The 17,258-nt window shown below is 33.2% G+C and overlaps 2 protein-coding genes across 2 annotated transcripts; both read right to left on the bottom strand.

Moving 5' to 3' along the window:
- Positions 1-1,048: 1,048 nt before the first annotated feature.
- On the bottom strand, positions 1,049-16,851 carry LOC144547940 (uncharacterized). Its single transcript, XM_078296626.1, has 2 exons — positions 16,840-16,851; positions 1,049-4,086 (listed from the first exon to the last, which is right to left on the bottom strand). The coding sequence occupies exon 2, from the start codon at positions 4,084-4,086 to the stop codon at positions 1,276-1,278; it is 2,811 nt and encodes a 936-aa protein (XP_078152752.1). The 5' UTR covers positions 16,840-16,851; the 3' UTR covers positions 1,049-1,275.
- Positions 13,895-16,870, bottom strand: LOC144547785 (receptor-like protein EIX2). Its single transcript, XM_078296477.1, has one exon. It carries the CDS (start codon positions 16,839-16,841, stop codon positions 13,953-13,955), a length of 2,889 nt encoding a protein of 962 aa, XP_078152603.1. The 5' UTR covers positions 16,842-16,870; the 3' UTR covers positions 13,895-13,952.
- Positions 16,871-17,258: the final 388 nt, after the last annotated feature.

Raw genomic sequence — 17,258 nt, 5'->3', positions numbered from 1 at the left:
CTTGTTTGGAAGGGTGAAAGTACCTCTGTTCGGATAAGTGAAACAGAGTTGTTAGCATGCTTAAAATTAGAAGATATTTTTGTCTATATAAAATATTAAAAAACAAGAAACAGAATCAGGCGGCAGAAGCCAAACCAGAGACAGGAAGAAAAAGGGAACAAGGCAAAAACACACACAACAAGCACCAACCTGGCAAGGGTCAACCAAGAGGTACCGCTGGTACCGTAAAATTCGTGGCAACGTCACAAAATAAATTGCCAGGGTCTTCAGTGAAAAATAAACACAAAATAAAATAATATATATCTAAAACATTTCAATTATTTTAATTGGTTAAAAAAAAAAATTCCCGATCTGCTACATTATATAGCGGTTTGTGCTATTGGCGATTAAATTTCCAGGGTATTCGGTGAAAAATAAGCACAAAATAAAATAAAATATATGTAATTGGACTTCTTTGTAATAAAAATTAATTTATGGATATCGGTGATTAAACTTTCAGGGTCATCGGTGAAAACTAACTATAAAATAAAATAATACATATCTAAAACATTTCAATTATTCTAATTAGTTCAAAAAAAAAATTCCCAATCTACTACATTATATAGCGGTTTGGGATTTTTTTTTTTTGAAAAGAAATTTGAAACCGCTATATAATATAACAATATTCCAATCTGCTATATAATATAGCGGTTTGGATATCACAACATCAGAGTGGACACTTTTTGCAAGGGAAAAAGTGCATTTATGATGGTACTCCCTCGCGAAAAGTATCGTTGCGAAAAGAAAAAACTGAACAATGACGGTACTCCGTCGCAAAAAGTCACTTTTTTATCCTCGTGAAAAGTGTCTCATTCTTGTAGTGTATTTTTATAAAAAATTTAAAAACTTAGTTAAAAGTGGTAAAATATATTTAAAGTTGGTTATTAATAAATATAAGCGGAAATATCAGGGTCCTTTTGTTCCAATCTTTAAGCGGAAATATCTATATTTAACAGTATTCCAATCTTTCAGGGTCCTTTTGTTCCTGCTACTATTTCTTCCTCTAATATATATAAGCGGAAATATCCCACAAATCCATACTTGCATATGCATTTGAAAGTGTTATATAACCTGATACATCATCTCTAGAGAAAAATCCTTCACTAATTTCACCACCACATCACATCACATGAAGACTTATACAAGTAGACTGGACGTGAACCTTCTACTTACACTCTAATAAAATGACTTAATGGCTTAATGGGCTAAAGCCCATTTGAGTTTTGGCTTCAACATCTACACATACAACCTGTCAAACACAATATCAACCATTTGAAAATAAGTATACCTCCACTTTACTTTGAATAGTAGGATGAAAAACACCAGCAAAAATCCTGCCACAAATCCAAACTCGATGAACAAATACAACCACTTATCCCTATCACCAGTATTTTTTGAATTGGAATCGTTGTTACCATTATTATGAGGAAATCTCCCACTACTTCCACAACTCGTCTCTAGTGGGGGTCCACATAGGTATGGATTACCACTGTAGATTGATGGGTCATCAAGCGCCTGCAATTGATACCCAGTGGGAATGCTCCCAGATAGATTATTGTAAGAAAAATTGAGTTTTTCTAAAGAGTATAAAGCAGATATGCTTTGTGGAATAGTTCCAGACATGTTATTCATGTGAAAGTCGAGTGATTCTAGAGATGTCATGTTTCCGATTTCAAGCGGAATGTTTCCTATTAAGTGATTGTTCGACAAGTTTAGATTCAATAAACCAGCAAGAACAACTATCTCACGAGGTATCTCACCGATTAGATTATTGTTTGACAAATCCATACTCTTCCATAATAGAAGACCTGTAGAATCATACTCAAGTTTCAACCCTTTGGTCATCGCAATTAAACTCTCGTCACTATATATACCTAACAACGAAGAGGTTAATTGATTACTCATCCAAGTAAAATTATTCAAACCTCTAGGTAGCTGTCCCGAAAGGTAGTTATTTGCAAGATCTAAGACTTGTAAATTATTGAGTTGTGTCAACTTGGATGGGATATTACTTGAAAATAAGTTGGAACGCAATATTAGGTATGCCATATGGGGAAAGCTTTCTCCTACCCAATCTGGTATAATACCGTGAAAATTATTTTCTCCAAGATCAAGCATTTGTAATCCTTTGCAGAATTGCAAATCAAATGGAAACTCTCCAGTTAGATTGTTGCTTTCAAGAGAAACCACTTGTAGTTCGTCTGAACAACTCAAAGATCTAGGCACAACTCCAGAGAGCCTATTATTTGCAAGATTTACTATTCCACTGATGTTTGACCAGCAAGGAGGAAGATTCCCCGATAAACTATTACTCGAAAGATCAAGAAACCACATACTAGTTAATCCACAAGAAAACAATTCTACAATTGAAACAGTCTGATTGTTTGATACAATCAATTTATTCTTATATGGTGACTTAAAGTGTTTACGCAATTGTCCTGACAAGGAGTTATTGGAAAGATTCAGATACCACAAACTTGTAGGAAGAAATGGTATTTTACCCACAAGCTGATTATTACCCAAATCCAAATCCTCTAGTTTGGTCATGTGCACCAAGCTGCCTGGTAACTTTCCTCTAAGTATGTTAGTAGACAACGAAAGGGATCTAAGTGAAGATAAGCTCCGAACCCAATCGGGTATATAGCCATCAATTCCAGTGTCTGTCAGATCTAGATCCTCAATTTGTACTTGTGTCCGGATCCAAGAGGGAAATTTTGGCCCTAATTTATTTGACCACAACCAGATTGTATTCAATTGAAAAGAGGGGGTCCATTCACTACCAAACGAAATATTTATGTTGGTATGTCCGAGGCCTAAATGTTTGAGTTTTGACAAACCAGTTAGGTGAGTTTCTGATAGTAATCCTGTGAGGTTATTATCGCTAAGATCAAGCAGAACAAGATTTGTTAAATTTCCAATATCAGTTGGTATTGTTCCATTTAGGTTATTAAAGCTAAGATCAAGTTGAACAAGATTTGTAAAATTTCCAATATTAGTTGGTATTGTACCATTTAGGTTATTATCGCTAAGATCAAGCTGAACAAGATTTGTTAAATTTCCAATATCAGTTGGTATTGTTCCATTTAGGTTATTACCGCTAAGATCAAGCTGAACAAGATTTGTTAAATTTCCAATGTTAGTTGGTATTGTATCATTTAGGTAATTAAATCTAAGATCAAGCTGAAGAAGATTTGTCAGATTTCCCAGTGTAGCGGGATATGGCCCGACCAGGTTACAGTTTTCGAGAATTAGAATTTTTAAATTGTGTAAACTGCCCATCCAATTGGGTATGGTGGTTTTGAAGTTTTGATCAGACAGATGAAGTACTCTGAGAGAGGTGAAGTTCACTAAAGTGAGTGTATTGGGAATTTGGGTTAGATTGTTATTGGACAAAACTAACACTTCAAGTGAAGATAGTTTGTTCAAACTTTGCACCCAGTTATTTGAATCTTTGAAATCAACTCCCGACATGTCTATATACTTTAGAGACCTCATATTAGATAACCACCATGTATCGGCACTCAATATAAAATCAGAAAAATAATAGGGATCTTGCCTAAGATCAAAGTACAACAACTTAGAAAGGTTCCCAAGCTGAGGATGTATCATTCCTGACAAACCCGTGTTAGACAAATTGAGATACTTTAAGTTTCTAAATGCACTAATAAATTCTGGAAATTTATTCCCACTAAAATTATTGAAGTTGAGATCAAAGTGCTTCATATCACTAAGAAATAACAAAGATGGGCTGATCTTCCCGGTCAAGCCAGGGTGGTAATTCCAATAACTGAAGGTACCTTCATAATAGATCGGTTCAACGTTGGTATTTCGAAGGTTAAGCTTGACAACACGACTTGTTCGATTGTTGCATCGGATCCCTGCCCAGTTGCAACATTTTTCACCTCTCCATGAAGCTAGACGACTACTCTTATCATTGACACCAGCTTTGAATTCAAGCAGGGCATCTCTCTCATGCTCAATACAGCAATTTGCCAAGAAGGCTTGAATGAGTAAGAGGAGGAGGAAATTGGGTGAGAAATAGCACATCTTGAAATTGGGTGAGAAATACCAAAATATTCCAGTTGCAACTACTTATACAAGTAGCTAGATATTGTTGGTGTGGTACGTCAGCTCATGAAGATAGTCATCCAACTTTGAATGGACGTGAACTTTCTACTTACAAAATATCCAGTGCAATTTTCTACAAGATTTATTTCGACCATACAAATAGTAAGAAGACTTGTATGGCACTAGTCTTTTACTCAAAAAATAAAATAAAATAAAAAACTTACGGTACTAAACATGTCTATGTTACGCCATCATCAGAAATTGTACTTGTATTTCCAATAATATATATACGGGCATAATTAATTTGCAACTTTATAGTTTTGATGTGTTGATTATGCCTTACATTAATGAATCAAATAAGAAAACAGTGTTTTCACGATAATTTAATAAATCCAGCTATACATACAAATAAATTGTACTCAAATTTCTCAATTCCATGTAGAATCTAATTAGAAAAGCGGTAACTCCCACGGCAATTTATTGAATTTGGCAAATCAAATTTCTTCAACAAATTTGTAATAATGTTATTGATAACAGACGACTGTCATTTTAACCAAAGACTTGAATTGCATAATTTTCCACGGTGAAACCTTCTGTTAATTATTGGACAGCCTCATAATTTATTTATTTAAGTAATGAATTGACTGATGACAACTACAGATGAAAGCTACACGTTCTTGATTACACGAGGCACAGATATAACAGTCATATGGACCAGAAAGTGTTCTGGCACAGGAGCACTTGACCATAAAATGTAACAACTGAATCTGGTCTCACCAGAGCACGCCCATATATCATCAGAAATTGTACTTATATTTCAAATGATATACGAGCATAATTAATTTGCAACTTTATAGTTTTGATGTGTTGATTATGCCTTACATTATTGAATCAAATAAGAAAGCAGTGTTTTCACGATAATTTAATAAATTCAGCTATACATACAAACAAATTGTACTCAAATTTCTCAATTCCATGTAGAATCTAATTAGAAAAGCTGTAACTCCCATGGCAATTTATTAAATTTGGCAGATCAAATTTCTTTCACCAAATTTGTAATGATGTTGTTGATAAGAGACGACTGTCATTTTAACCAAAGACTTGAATAGCTGAATTTTCCACGGTAAAACCTTCTGTTAATTATTGGACAGTCTCATAATTTATTTATTTAAGTAATGAATTGGCTGATGACAACTACAAATGAAAGCTACACGTTCTTGATTACATGAGGCACATATATAATAGTCACATGGACCAGAAAGTGTTCTGGCACAGGAGCACTTGACCATAAAATGTAACGACTTAATCTGGTCTCACCAGAGCACGCACGTCATTTGTTTAAAACCTTATCCTAAATGAACAAACCACAGTGCTCTGATGTACCCAAATTTGTTTTTATTAGAATGTTTATTTAAAAAAAAAAAATTGGATGAAACGTGTAGACTTCTTTTCACAGGCTAAAATGATTAATTTAACAAAAAAAACATTATCCGAGAAGATAATTTGGTTTGAGTGTAAATTAAAATTATGCAAGGTATAAAAAATTTCAAATTGTCAAAATGGCGAAGTACGCATGACGCGTACTAAATTCAAGGTCAATAGAAATAAATTCTTAGCAATTTTAGTTTAAACCCCACATTTAACATACATGCCAATAATTGTATTTCCTAAAACTGTTTCACACTGTATTTCTCTTTCTCTGTCAGTGATGAAATTGTGTATGAACCTACCAAATTCAAGGCCACGGCACGGGCCAAGGCACATGCTTTTACGGCAATTGAAAGAGTATGTGCATTAGGCACATCTAAACCATGATTTAGCATATTACTAAAGACCCCAGTGCCTCGTTTGCATTTCCATGATGTGTGTAATTAGAAATCACGGTGGCCCACATTTCTATGCCGCATTTCATCAAACAAGTTGTGTGCGAGGGAGCGATTAGAAGCAAACACCACATCACCATTTCTTGATTTGCTTTTTCATTCGCTCGCCCCCCCGGGTATTCTAATTCGGTCGTTTTAGTTCTACTAATATTAGTCCCACGAGGGCAAATGAGAAATTACGTAGGGTTATAAATGAGATCTTTCCATCACATTGGTTGTTATTTCGATCACATTTCGGATTATGCAGGTGTAAGGGCTGGAGCTGATGGCTAAAGCCTTTTACAAACCATAGCGAACTGCAAACCGGCGGTACCGGTTGAAGGTAGGTTAGTACGCGTCATGCGTACTTAGCCCTTTTCGTCTTACATAATTTATTTATTATATTTTTTTCGGCAGAGAAGGCCCATGGGCCGATTTCATATATAAAATAGTTTTTACATTGAGCGCGGTGAGGTGAATGTCGGCTGTAAATTGTTGCAAAAGCCATACACGCAAATAACCAGCTCCTTTTGACGATACAGAATAAAAACCATATACGATATATATATACCACTGTGTCTACTCGGAATCCAAAGCAGCCACTTGCATAATTTAGACTCAAACCAAATAAAATTTTCATATTCAAAATCTTTTTTTTTTTTTCAAATTGGGGCACTTTCTCAACCTCCTTGCATATGTAAGGAGCTCATATATCGACATATACTAACACACTTTTATACATTGAAATTATTTTTACGTAGTTTAATCTCTGGAACAAAACAGAATTCCTGTTAAATAAAACCTAGCAATTTATTTCCCTTTTACAGGCATGAATTAGATGGAAATATGGGAGTTTTTCTGAACTACTTTGTCCAACATTAACCCAAGTGTCCCAAAGACAGATAGAGAGATGCATATATTCATGTGGCTTTATTGTGTGTACACGAAAATCCAGTTGATCGATCCATCATGTCATGAAATGTTATCGTGTTTCTTACCACAGAGACTATTATTTTACGAGAGTCTAAGAGTGTGCTCCAGAGAGGAGGAGAATTCATTCATTAAGGGTAAAAGCTCAACTATTAAGTAGCGATATATGGATTAATTTGGGAAAGTTATTTTCATTAAATTGATCAATCTTTATTCATTTCAAAGTTAATTTGGGAAACAAATCGTAGGAATTGTATTTCAAAAAAAAAAAAGAGGAAACCGAATTAAGACAATAGAAAAATTTAACGAAGAATATTATGTTGCTTAAAATAATAAATGTATTGTTGTCAAGAATGTACAAACTCATGAATTCATATAATCAGCATTAATTAATGGAAGGGGCTTAATTAGGTGCATCGATCGGTGTTTTCTTTTTACTTCTTTTAATTTGGTCCATTGTCCGGTTGGATCGAGCCGTTTGATCTTCATCAATATCCGTGTCTACTTGATCCACACGAAGTTTAACGCTATTTGTGCGAATCTTGATATCGGTCAAACTCATTGGACTCCCCCTCCCCTCAATTCGCAGGTAGAGCTACAGAAAACCCTTAGATGCCTATCCAACAAACCCTTCCAGTCACTACAATCTCGTTAGTTCCTCTCATCTCTACCAGGGTCTGTTTGTTTCTATGGAAGAGGGGAGAGGAGTCACTTAAGGAGAAAGCAGCTGAGAGCTTCTTGGCATTTCGTTCTCTGGAGCATTTTTACGAACAGCTGGTAGGCGACAGACCGAGGCCACAAATTGTTATCAGAGAGCTGTTACACTCAATCCTGATGATGCCGAAGCTGGAGTAAGTGTTCAATTGTTAAATTCTTAGATTCTTGGATTGTGACATCATGATCTGGCCCAAGTAAAATGATTTGTGTCAAAATCCGTTTTTTTTCGGTTCTGACCTGGAAACAACATTCTATCATTCGAGCAATGCAATTAGATGTTGCTCTGGCTGAGGCATGGTCATATCTTGGAAAGGTGATAAATCATCTCAAGTTAATTAAATTAGGAATGTTGTAATCTATGGCTTGCACCTTAGCATAACTCTTTCATGGAACCCAAAGAATCTTACATTAAACTAATTTATTTGCATTTATTAGTTCATCATTTTTTATATTAACTTTATTATATTAGTTATTGCTTAGTTTTTGTTTTCAGATTTACTGGGAATTAAATGAGAAACTTTTGACAAGGCAAGCTTTGGATCATGCAAGAAGCATAGACAGACCCTTCTCTAGATAAGGCCCTTTTGGATTTATTCTCTGATTCTTTTTGCTATTGCTTCTTCTCTGATTCTTTTTTCTACTGCTTTAGTAGTGTCATGCGTACTCGGCCCTTTTCGTCTTACATAAATTTTTTCTTTTGGTAGATAAGGCCCATGGGCCGATTTCATATTTAAAACAGTTTTTACATTGAGCGTGGTAAGGCGAATGTGAGCTGTAAATTGTTCCAAAAGCCATACACGCAAATAACCAGCTACTTTTGACAATACAGAATATAAACCATACACGATATACCACCGTGTCTACCCGGAATCCAAAACAGCGACTTACACAATTTAGACTCAAACCAAACAAATTTTTCATAATCAAAATCATATTTATTTATTTTTCAAATTGGGGCACTTTCTCATAAAAACAATTTGCTGTCTCTCTGAGCAAGCCACGTCACTACATTTTATATTTATTGTTTTTTTAATCAGCAACGTGGTTGTTATTGTTTTTTTTTTTTCTTTTTAAATTCACTTGTGTCACTGTGTAACATTTATGTTCAAGCAGACAAAATTACTATTCGCGTTCCATAAATAAATTGTTATAAAGTTTGTTAAATTTGGTGGCCACGTAAAGCCCGCAATGTCCAATTGTTCTATGCTCCCATGTATTTATTTATTCAATATTAAATACATTTAAATTTAGTTAATTTCTAATTCCGTGTTGTAGCTTGTAGGCTCCAACTTTTAAAGAATAATTTTCTTTTAGAGACGATATTCAACAACTCGTGGTTTGTTCGAGATCGGATTAGAAAAAGTTTATAATTAGCTTGTTTGATTCTGACTCGGCTCATTACCCTCCAAGATATTATATGATATTTTTTTTCTAACTAAATTAGATCCATACCATAAGAACCTCTTTCTTAATTCATCAATTTGTAATTTATTCTAGCAAGCATCCTACACACTGTTAATATATTAGTATAAGGGAATGGAGGAAATTACATCATTTAGTAAAGCTACTCGCCTGTTTGCTTGCTTCAAAACGTTAATTTTAAGAGAAAGAAAAGAGGGGAATAGATATACAAACTATTTAAATTTTATAACTTCAAAATCAGAGTATAGAGGAAGTTAATCATTTATCCTGGCATCTCTCTTCCCCTCTCTTACCCTCTCTTCTCCTCTTTGTTTTTAGAGCACAACTTAAAGACAATAGATTATTCATCCATCCTTGTAATTTTTTTGTATTAAAAGTAACCAGTATTTATAATGAATTGGAACCCCCAATATAATTGGGAGGCAAGTAATCTTTCACCCCTAATATATTTGCTAATTGAATCAGATATATTTAGGAGTATCATTTCTGATTTAGCAAAATAAAATTTTAACTCTTAAAAATTTGCAAACCCCATTTAATTCCATGGCGTCAATCATAAAAGGGTTTGTCCTCTATAAAAATTAGGTATCATCAGCAAAATATAGATTGAGTACCTATCTAGTAGAAGAAAAATTACTAAATTCTTGAATATAACCAGTTAATTAATTGATTTTTTTAAGAATTTTATTTAAAATTTCAACTACTAGGTCAAAAAGAAATAGAGATAGAGAATCCCATTGTCTAAGGCCTCTTACAAGAGAAATAATTATCTAAAGTGCCATTAAAATTGACACAAGTTCTATCACTTTCTAAAAGATTTTGCATCCTTAAAAGAAATTTTATCTCCTAAAACCCCTTGAGTCTTAGTCAAATTATAATCTGAAAAAGACTCCCTGAGTCTTAGTCAATATAACTTGATGCAATGTTTCTTGTGCCACAACCACATTGCCCTTGATCAATCTAATCCTTAATGTAAGTTGTTTTGTCTACTATCTTTGGGGAAATTTAGGGGCGGATTCAAGATTTTCGTGCGGGTGGCACAAAAATATATCAAATTGGATTTAAATAGTTAATCGAATTTAAACTCATTAACTAATTAGGTATTCGATAAAAAAATAATGCTTTGACTTACATTTTTCAATGTTCTAACTTGTAATTTTTTATGCTTTAACTTATAATTCTAATTATCAATCACAATTTAAGAAATTTATTTTGATTTTAACACTAAATTTAACTCAAATTACAAATTAAATATTCAGAGGAGGGCAAAAAATTTCTAGAGGGAGGAGCAAGGTCAATCAGTACCGATAAATCACCACTACAACTCAAATTCCAAGGAGGCCCCCCCCCCCCCCCCCCACACACACACACACACACACATTATATGCTGGGTCCGTCCCTGAGAAAATTCATGAATGAAGCTAATCTATTTTATAAGACTTTAGTTATTAATTTAAAACTACAATTTATGAGACTTATTGCCTATAATTGGAAATAGTACGTAGTTGCATAATAAAATTCAGCATTATTAATAGGTTTAAAATATTAATACCAACTATATACACAATATAACAGACACCTTGTTGTGACTACCTACATGTGCAAGTTTGGTATAATTTTTAAATACAAAATAATGGTGTCATTTGCAAGAGCTCTGGTGTAGCACATATTTGTTAATGATTTGTAATTAATGGTACATTTAAATTTTTGGCAGTGTTATCAAGCCAATAGGCTCCATCTTTTATTATGTCAAATTGAATTAGTATAAGCAGCATTTATCTGTCCCAAGTTGGTCAGATTCTAAATGCAGCAGGTTTTAGGTGCTATAACTCCTTATTAAATTTCATTTATATGCATTTATATTCTTGTTTGCTAAAATTGGTATTGACATAAATATATAGACAATAAGCATCCACCCTTAATTAATATGTCAAGTTCACCTTTTGCATGGGTTAAAAAAAACTTTTTCATTTTTTCTGATTTTCTGTATCAACTTTTTGTTATTTTTTTAGATTTTTTTTTATTTTAGATTGAAAGAGGATCAAATTTCTGAGCATATAAATTTACACGAAATTTTCAGCCGAGTTTCGAGTTTCGAATTTCTGAACTTGTTAAAAGATGGATCATTCGTAAACCCAGCAATATCCACGTGAGGAAGAACCAATTTTTGATTTGGTGGCTAAAAATATTCTTCTATGAGAGATCGCAGGTTGGAAAATCAACTAAAACTCTCTTGTAATTGTGGATATTTAAAATTAAAAGACTTGACTATCATTTTTACCTGAAAAATATATACAAGAAAAACTCATAATTTATTTATCCAAAAATAAATACTTATTAATTACGCTAACTATTTTTTTAAATTAAAATGCATAAATGTCATGAACATGTGCGCAAGTTGGTTGAATTAAAAGAGTTAATGATAGACCTTGATGCAAGATATTAAAAATGTGCTTATAATAGTTATTATTAAGTAATGCTGTAGCTGTGTATGGGCATCCTCTCTGGCGCACTTAATAACTCATCTATTTATTAAATTAATTGAATAATGACATTATTTAGATTCAATTGATCTCAATTGGATTAACAACAAATGCTTAATTATAGAATTTGGAGAGAAAAGTACATAATTTTACAATTTTTGAGTAGAGTGCAAGTACGTATCCCAAAAAAATAAAAACAAGAATTAATTTGCATGTGCATGGCAAAAGGAGCCAAAAATAATGTTCATACTCTTAGATAACACAGTACTTGAACTTAAATAGCAACCGTTTGATCGTAATACTTAACGTCCAAAAATAATGCTCAACTGCATCGGACGGTCCTTACCTCCAAGCAAATATTATGTTACTTCAGGTTTAGCTGCTTCACCTTCAGCTTCGGGTGATATCAATTCGTTCGTTTGAGGGAGTATTGAGCTTGTGGCTTTTTAATTTCCATCTCGGAGGCATGTTGGACTTGAGTACTTTTCTTCATACGCTGCATTCTCTAATTCTGCAACATAGTTAGCTAGCCCATTTTGTTCTTTTTTGGAATTCGACACCTGATGCTATCGTACTGCATGTCATATTGCATATTGATCCGTACTATGAATTCATTTTTCTAACTTTTTTTTTTATAATGCAGACTATTGATCTTTTATTACTCCTCGTGATCCATACTTCACTTTTTTTTTATAATGCCATTTTTATAACTTTATTTTTATCAAGCACCTTGCACGCCGTCATTTTTATTTTTACCCAATTAAAAAATGATTTTAATAATAATAACCAAGTTTTCACAAAAATTTTAAAAATACCCAACCCGTGGAATTTTTCCACGGGTTGAAATTTGAATTCCCACCGTGGAAAAATTCCACGGGCCAGACCCTTTTTTTTTTTTTTTAAACAGAAATTTGTATTTATTTTTTATTTTTTGTATTGAAATATTAGAAATATTGGATATATTTCTTTGAAAATAGATGGAATACAATATAATTTGATTTATTAGAAAGACTACAACAGATAACCCGGATCAATATTTTTCAGATCGGATTTTTCGCGGCTGTAAGAAAAATTAATATATTTCTTTATGTGTTATTGGAAAAAAATAAAAATGCTTAGATTCCGAGTTATTGATCCCGGTTCAAAAGTCACTTCTATGTAATTTAGAAAATATTATGATCTTTCTAGTACATTTAATTTATTAAAAGTTTTATCTATTTTGAGAATTATTTTTGAATAATAATCATTAAATAAATTAAAGTTTTTGTTTTTTTTTCAAAATAGATATAACTTTTAATAAATTAAATGTACTAGAAAGATCATAATATTTTCTAGATTACATAGAAGTGACTTTTAAACCGGGATCAATAACTCGGAATCTAAGCATTTTTATTTTTTTCCAATAACACATAAAGAAATATATTAATTTTTCTTACAGCCGCGAAAAATCCGATCTGAAAAATATTGATCCGGGTTATTTGTTGCAGTCTTTCTAATAAATCAAATTATATTGTATTCCATCTATTTTCAAAGAAATATATCCAATATTTCTAATATTTCAATACAAAAAATAAAAAATAAATACAAATTTCTGTTTAAAAAAAAAAAAAAAAAAAAAAAAAATGGGTCTGGCCCGTGGATATAACTTTTGAATAATAATAATTAAATAAATTAAAGTTTTCATTTTTTTTTCAAAATAGATATAACTTTTAATAAATTAAATGTACTAGAAAGATCAAAATATTTTCTAGATTACATAGAAGTGACTTTTGAACCGGGATCAATAACTCGGAATCTAAGCATTTTTATTTTTTTCCAATAACACATAAAGAAATATATTAATTTTTCTTACAGCCGCGAAAAATCCGATCTGAAAAATATTGATCCGGGTTATTTGTTGCAGTCATTCTAATAAATCAAATTATATTGTATTCCATCTATTTTCAAAGAAATATATCCAATATTTCTAATATTTCAATACAAAAAATAAAAAATAAATACAAATTTCTGTTTTAAAAAAAAAAAATAAAAAAAATGGGTCTGGCCCGTGGAATTTTTCCACGGTGGGAATTCAAATTTCAACCCGTGGAAAAATTCCACGGGTTGGGTATTTTTAAAATTTTTGTGAAAACTTGGTTATTATTATTAAAATCATTTTTTAATTGGGTAAAAATAAAAATGACGGCCTTGCACGTATACATCAATACCTGATCAAATGAAGAAATATGAAAATCAAACAAGAAACCAACACAAAGAAACAAACAAGCACAAGAAAATAAAAGAGAGATACAAGATTTTACGTGGAAACCCTTTCGGGAAAAAACCACGGGAGCACAGCCAAAATTCACTAGATCAATGGAGTATTTACAAATACAAGGAGATAAGCCATTAACACTCACTTTAACACTCTCTAACAAAATGACTTAATGGCTTAATGGGCCGAAGCCCATTTGAGTTTTGGCTTCAACATCAACACATACAACCTGTCAAACACAGTATCAACCATTTGAAAATAAGTATACCTCCACTTTACTTTGAATAGTAGGATGAAAAACACCAGCAAAAATCCTGCCACAAAACCAAACTCTATGAACAAATACAACCACTTGTCTCTATCACCAACTTTTTTTAAATTGGAATCATTGTGACCATCACTCTGCGGAATTATCTCACTACTACCACAACTCGTCTTTAGTGGGGGTCCACATAGGTATGGATTACCACTGTAGATTGATGGGTCATCAAGTGCTTGCAACTGATGCCCAGTTGGAATGCTCCCAGATAGATTATTGTAAGAAAAATTGAGCACTTCCAAAGAGTATAAGGCAGACATGCTTTGTGGGATAGTCCCTGACAGATTATTCATGTGAAAGTCGAGGGACTCTAGAGATGTCATGTTTCCAATTTTAAGCGGAATGTTTCCTATCAAATGATTGTGGGACAAGTTTAGATTCACTAAAGCCATAAGAAAAACTATCTCCTGAGGTATCTCGCCCGTTAGATTATTGTTTGACAAATCCATACTCCTCAAATAGACAAGTTCATTAGGACTATACTCAAGAATCAACCCTTTTGTGATTCCATTTAATTCTGCAGTCATATTATTATCAATTTTATACACAAACTGACTCATCAAAGTAAAATTATCCAAGCCTGTTGGCAATGGTCCAGAAAGGTTGTTATTTGCAAGATCTAAGACTTGTAAATTATTGAGTTGTGTCAACTTGGATGGAATATTACCATAAAATAAATTGGAGTGCAACCTTAGGAAATGCAACCATTGAAAGCTTTCTCCTACCCAATCAGGTATTATCCCATGAAAATTATTTTCTCCAAGATCAAGCATATATAATCCTTTGCAAAATTGCAAATCAAATGGAAACTCTCCAGTTAGACTGTTGTTTTCAAGAGAAACCACTTGTAGTTCATCTGAACAACTCAAAGATCTAGGCACAACTCCAGAGAGCCTATTATTTGCAAGATTTACTTCTGCACTGATGTTTGACCAGCAAGGAGGAAGATGCCCCGATAAACTATTACTCGAGAGATCAAGAAACTGCAAACTAGTTAATCCACAAGGAAACAATTCTACAACTTCAGCAGTGTGATTGTTCGGAACAATCAATTTATTCTTATATGGTGACTTAAAGTTTTTACGCAGTTGCCCTGAAAAGGAGTTATTGGAAAGATCCAGATACCACAAACTTGTTGGAAGAAATGGTATTTTACCCACAAGCCGATTATTACTCAAATCTATAATCTCTAGTTTGGTCATATGCACCAAGCTGGCTGGTAACTTTCCTCTAAGTATGTTAGTAGACAACCAAAGGTATCTAAGTGAAGATAAGCTCCAAACCCAATCGGGTAAACAGTCATCAATTCCAGTGTCTGTCAGATCTAGTTCCTCAATTTGTACTTGTCTCCGGATCCAAGAGGGAAATTTTGGCCCTAATTTATTTGACCACAACCAGATTGTATTCAATTGAAAAGATGGGGTCCATTCACTACCAAACAAAATAGTTATGTTGGTATGTGCGAGGCCTAAATGTTTGAGTTTTGACAAACCAGTTAGGTGAGTTTCTGATACTAATCCTGTGAGGTTATTACCGCTAAGATCAAGCAGAACAAGATTTGTTAAATTTCCAATATTAGTTGGTATTGTTCCATTTAGGTTATTATAGCTAAGATCAAGCTGAACAAGATTTGTTAAATTTCCAATATTAGTTGGTATTGTACCATTTAGGTTATTACCGCTAAGATCAATCTGAACAAGATTTGTTAAATTTCCAATATTAGTTGGTATTTTACCATTTAGGTTATTATCGCTAAGATCAAGCCGAACAAGATTTGTTAAATTTCCAATATCAGTTGGTATTGTTCCATTTAGATTTTGGTAATTAAATCTAAGATTAAGCTGAACAAGATTTGTCAAATTTCCCAGTGTAGCGGGATATGGCCCCACCAGGTTACAGTTTTCGAGAATTAGAACATTTAAACTGTGTAAACTGCCCATCCAATTGGGTATGGTGGTATTGAAGTTTTGATCAGAAAGATGAAGTACTCTGAGAGAGGTGAAGTTCACTAAATTGAGTGTATTGGGAATTTGGGTTAGATTGTTATCGGACAAAACTAACACTTCAAGTGATGATAGTTTGTTCAAACTTTGCACCCAGTTATTTGAATCTTTGAAATCAACTCCTGACATGTCTATATACTTTAGAGACCTCATATTAGATAACCACCATGTATCGGCACTCAATATAAAATCAGAAAAATAATAGTCTTGCCTTAGATCAAAGTACAAATCAGAAGAATAATAGTCTTGCCTAAGATCAAAGTACAACAACTTAGAAAGGTTCCCAAGCTGAGGATGTATCATTCCTGACAAAGCCGTGTTAGACAAATTGAGATACTTTAAGTTTCTAAATGCGTTAATAAATTCTGGAAATTTATTCCCACTAAAATTATTGAAACTGAGATCTAAGTGTTTCAGATCACTAAGAAATAACAAAGATGGGCTGATCTTCCCGGTCAAGCCAGGGTGGTAATTCCAATAATCGAGGGTACCTTCGTAATAGATCGGTTCAACGTTGGTATTTCGAAGGTTAAGCTTGACAACACGACTTGTTCGATCGTTGCATCGGATCCCTGCCCAGTTGCAACATTTCTCACCTCTCCATGAAGCCAGACGACTACTTTTATCATTGACACCAGCTTTGAATTCAAGCAGGGCATCTCTTTCATGCTCAATACAGCAATTTGCCAAGAAGGCTTGAATGAGTAAGAGGAGGAGAATGAAATTGGATGAGAAATAGCACATCTTGAATTAATGTGAGAAGCTCTCAATGGTTCACCAAAATATTGCAGTTGCAACTACTTATACAAGTAGCTAGATATTGTTGGTGTGATACGTGTTGGAAATTATAATCGGATTGTGGAAAGTATTGGAAGAGAGGAGTTTATAATATAATTTCTATTATTACTCAAGAGTACAAAGCCTTTGATATATTTCTTACACTCACGCCTCACTCTATTTAATCTCTGATTCTCTTTGGTTCTCTATTTCTATCTATTTTTTCATTCACTCATATATACTACGCTATAGGCCCTAACATATATTTATACTATCCTAAAGTCGGTGGTACATCTTTCTAGATACTTCATACTTATTCTACCGACATATATTTCCAGAGAGTACATGATACTCGTATGATAAATTACAAGAGTATTGAATTTT

This window comes from Carex rostrata, chromosome 32 (genome assembly GCF_964058835.1).
Source record: "Carex rostrata chromosome 32, lpCarRost1.2, whole genome shotgun sequence".
Classification (NCBI taxonomy): Eukaryota; Viridiplantae; Streptophyta; class Magnoliopsida; order Poales; family Cyperaceae; genus Carex; species Carex rostrata.
The sequence above is the reverse complement of the archived record's forward strand: the minus strand, read 5'-3'. Positions and strand labels throughout refer to the sequence as shown.

Excerpts from the sequence above, each read along its gene's own strand:
- LOC144547940 (XM_078296626.1), bottom strand. The coding sequence starts at position 4,086 with ATGTGCTATTTCTCACCCAATTTCCTCCTCCTCTTACTCATTCAAGCC.
- LOC144547785 (XM_078296477.1), bottom strand. The coding sequence starts at position 16,841 with ATGTGCTATTTCTCATCCAATTTCATTCTCCTCCTCTTACTCATTCAA.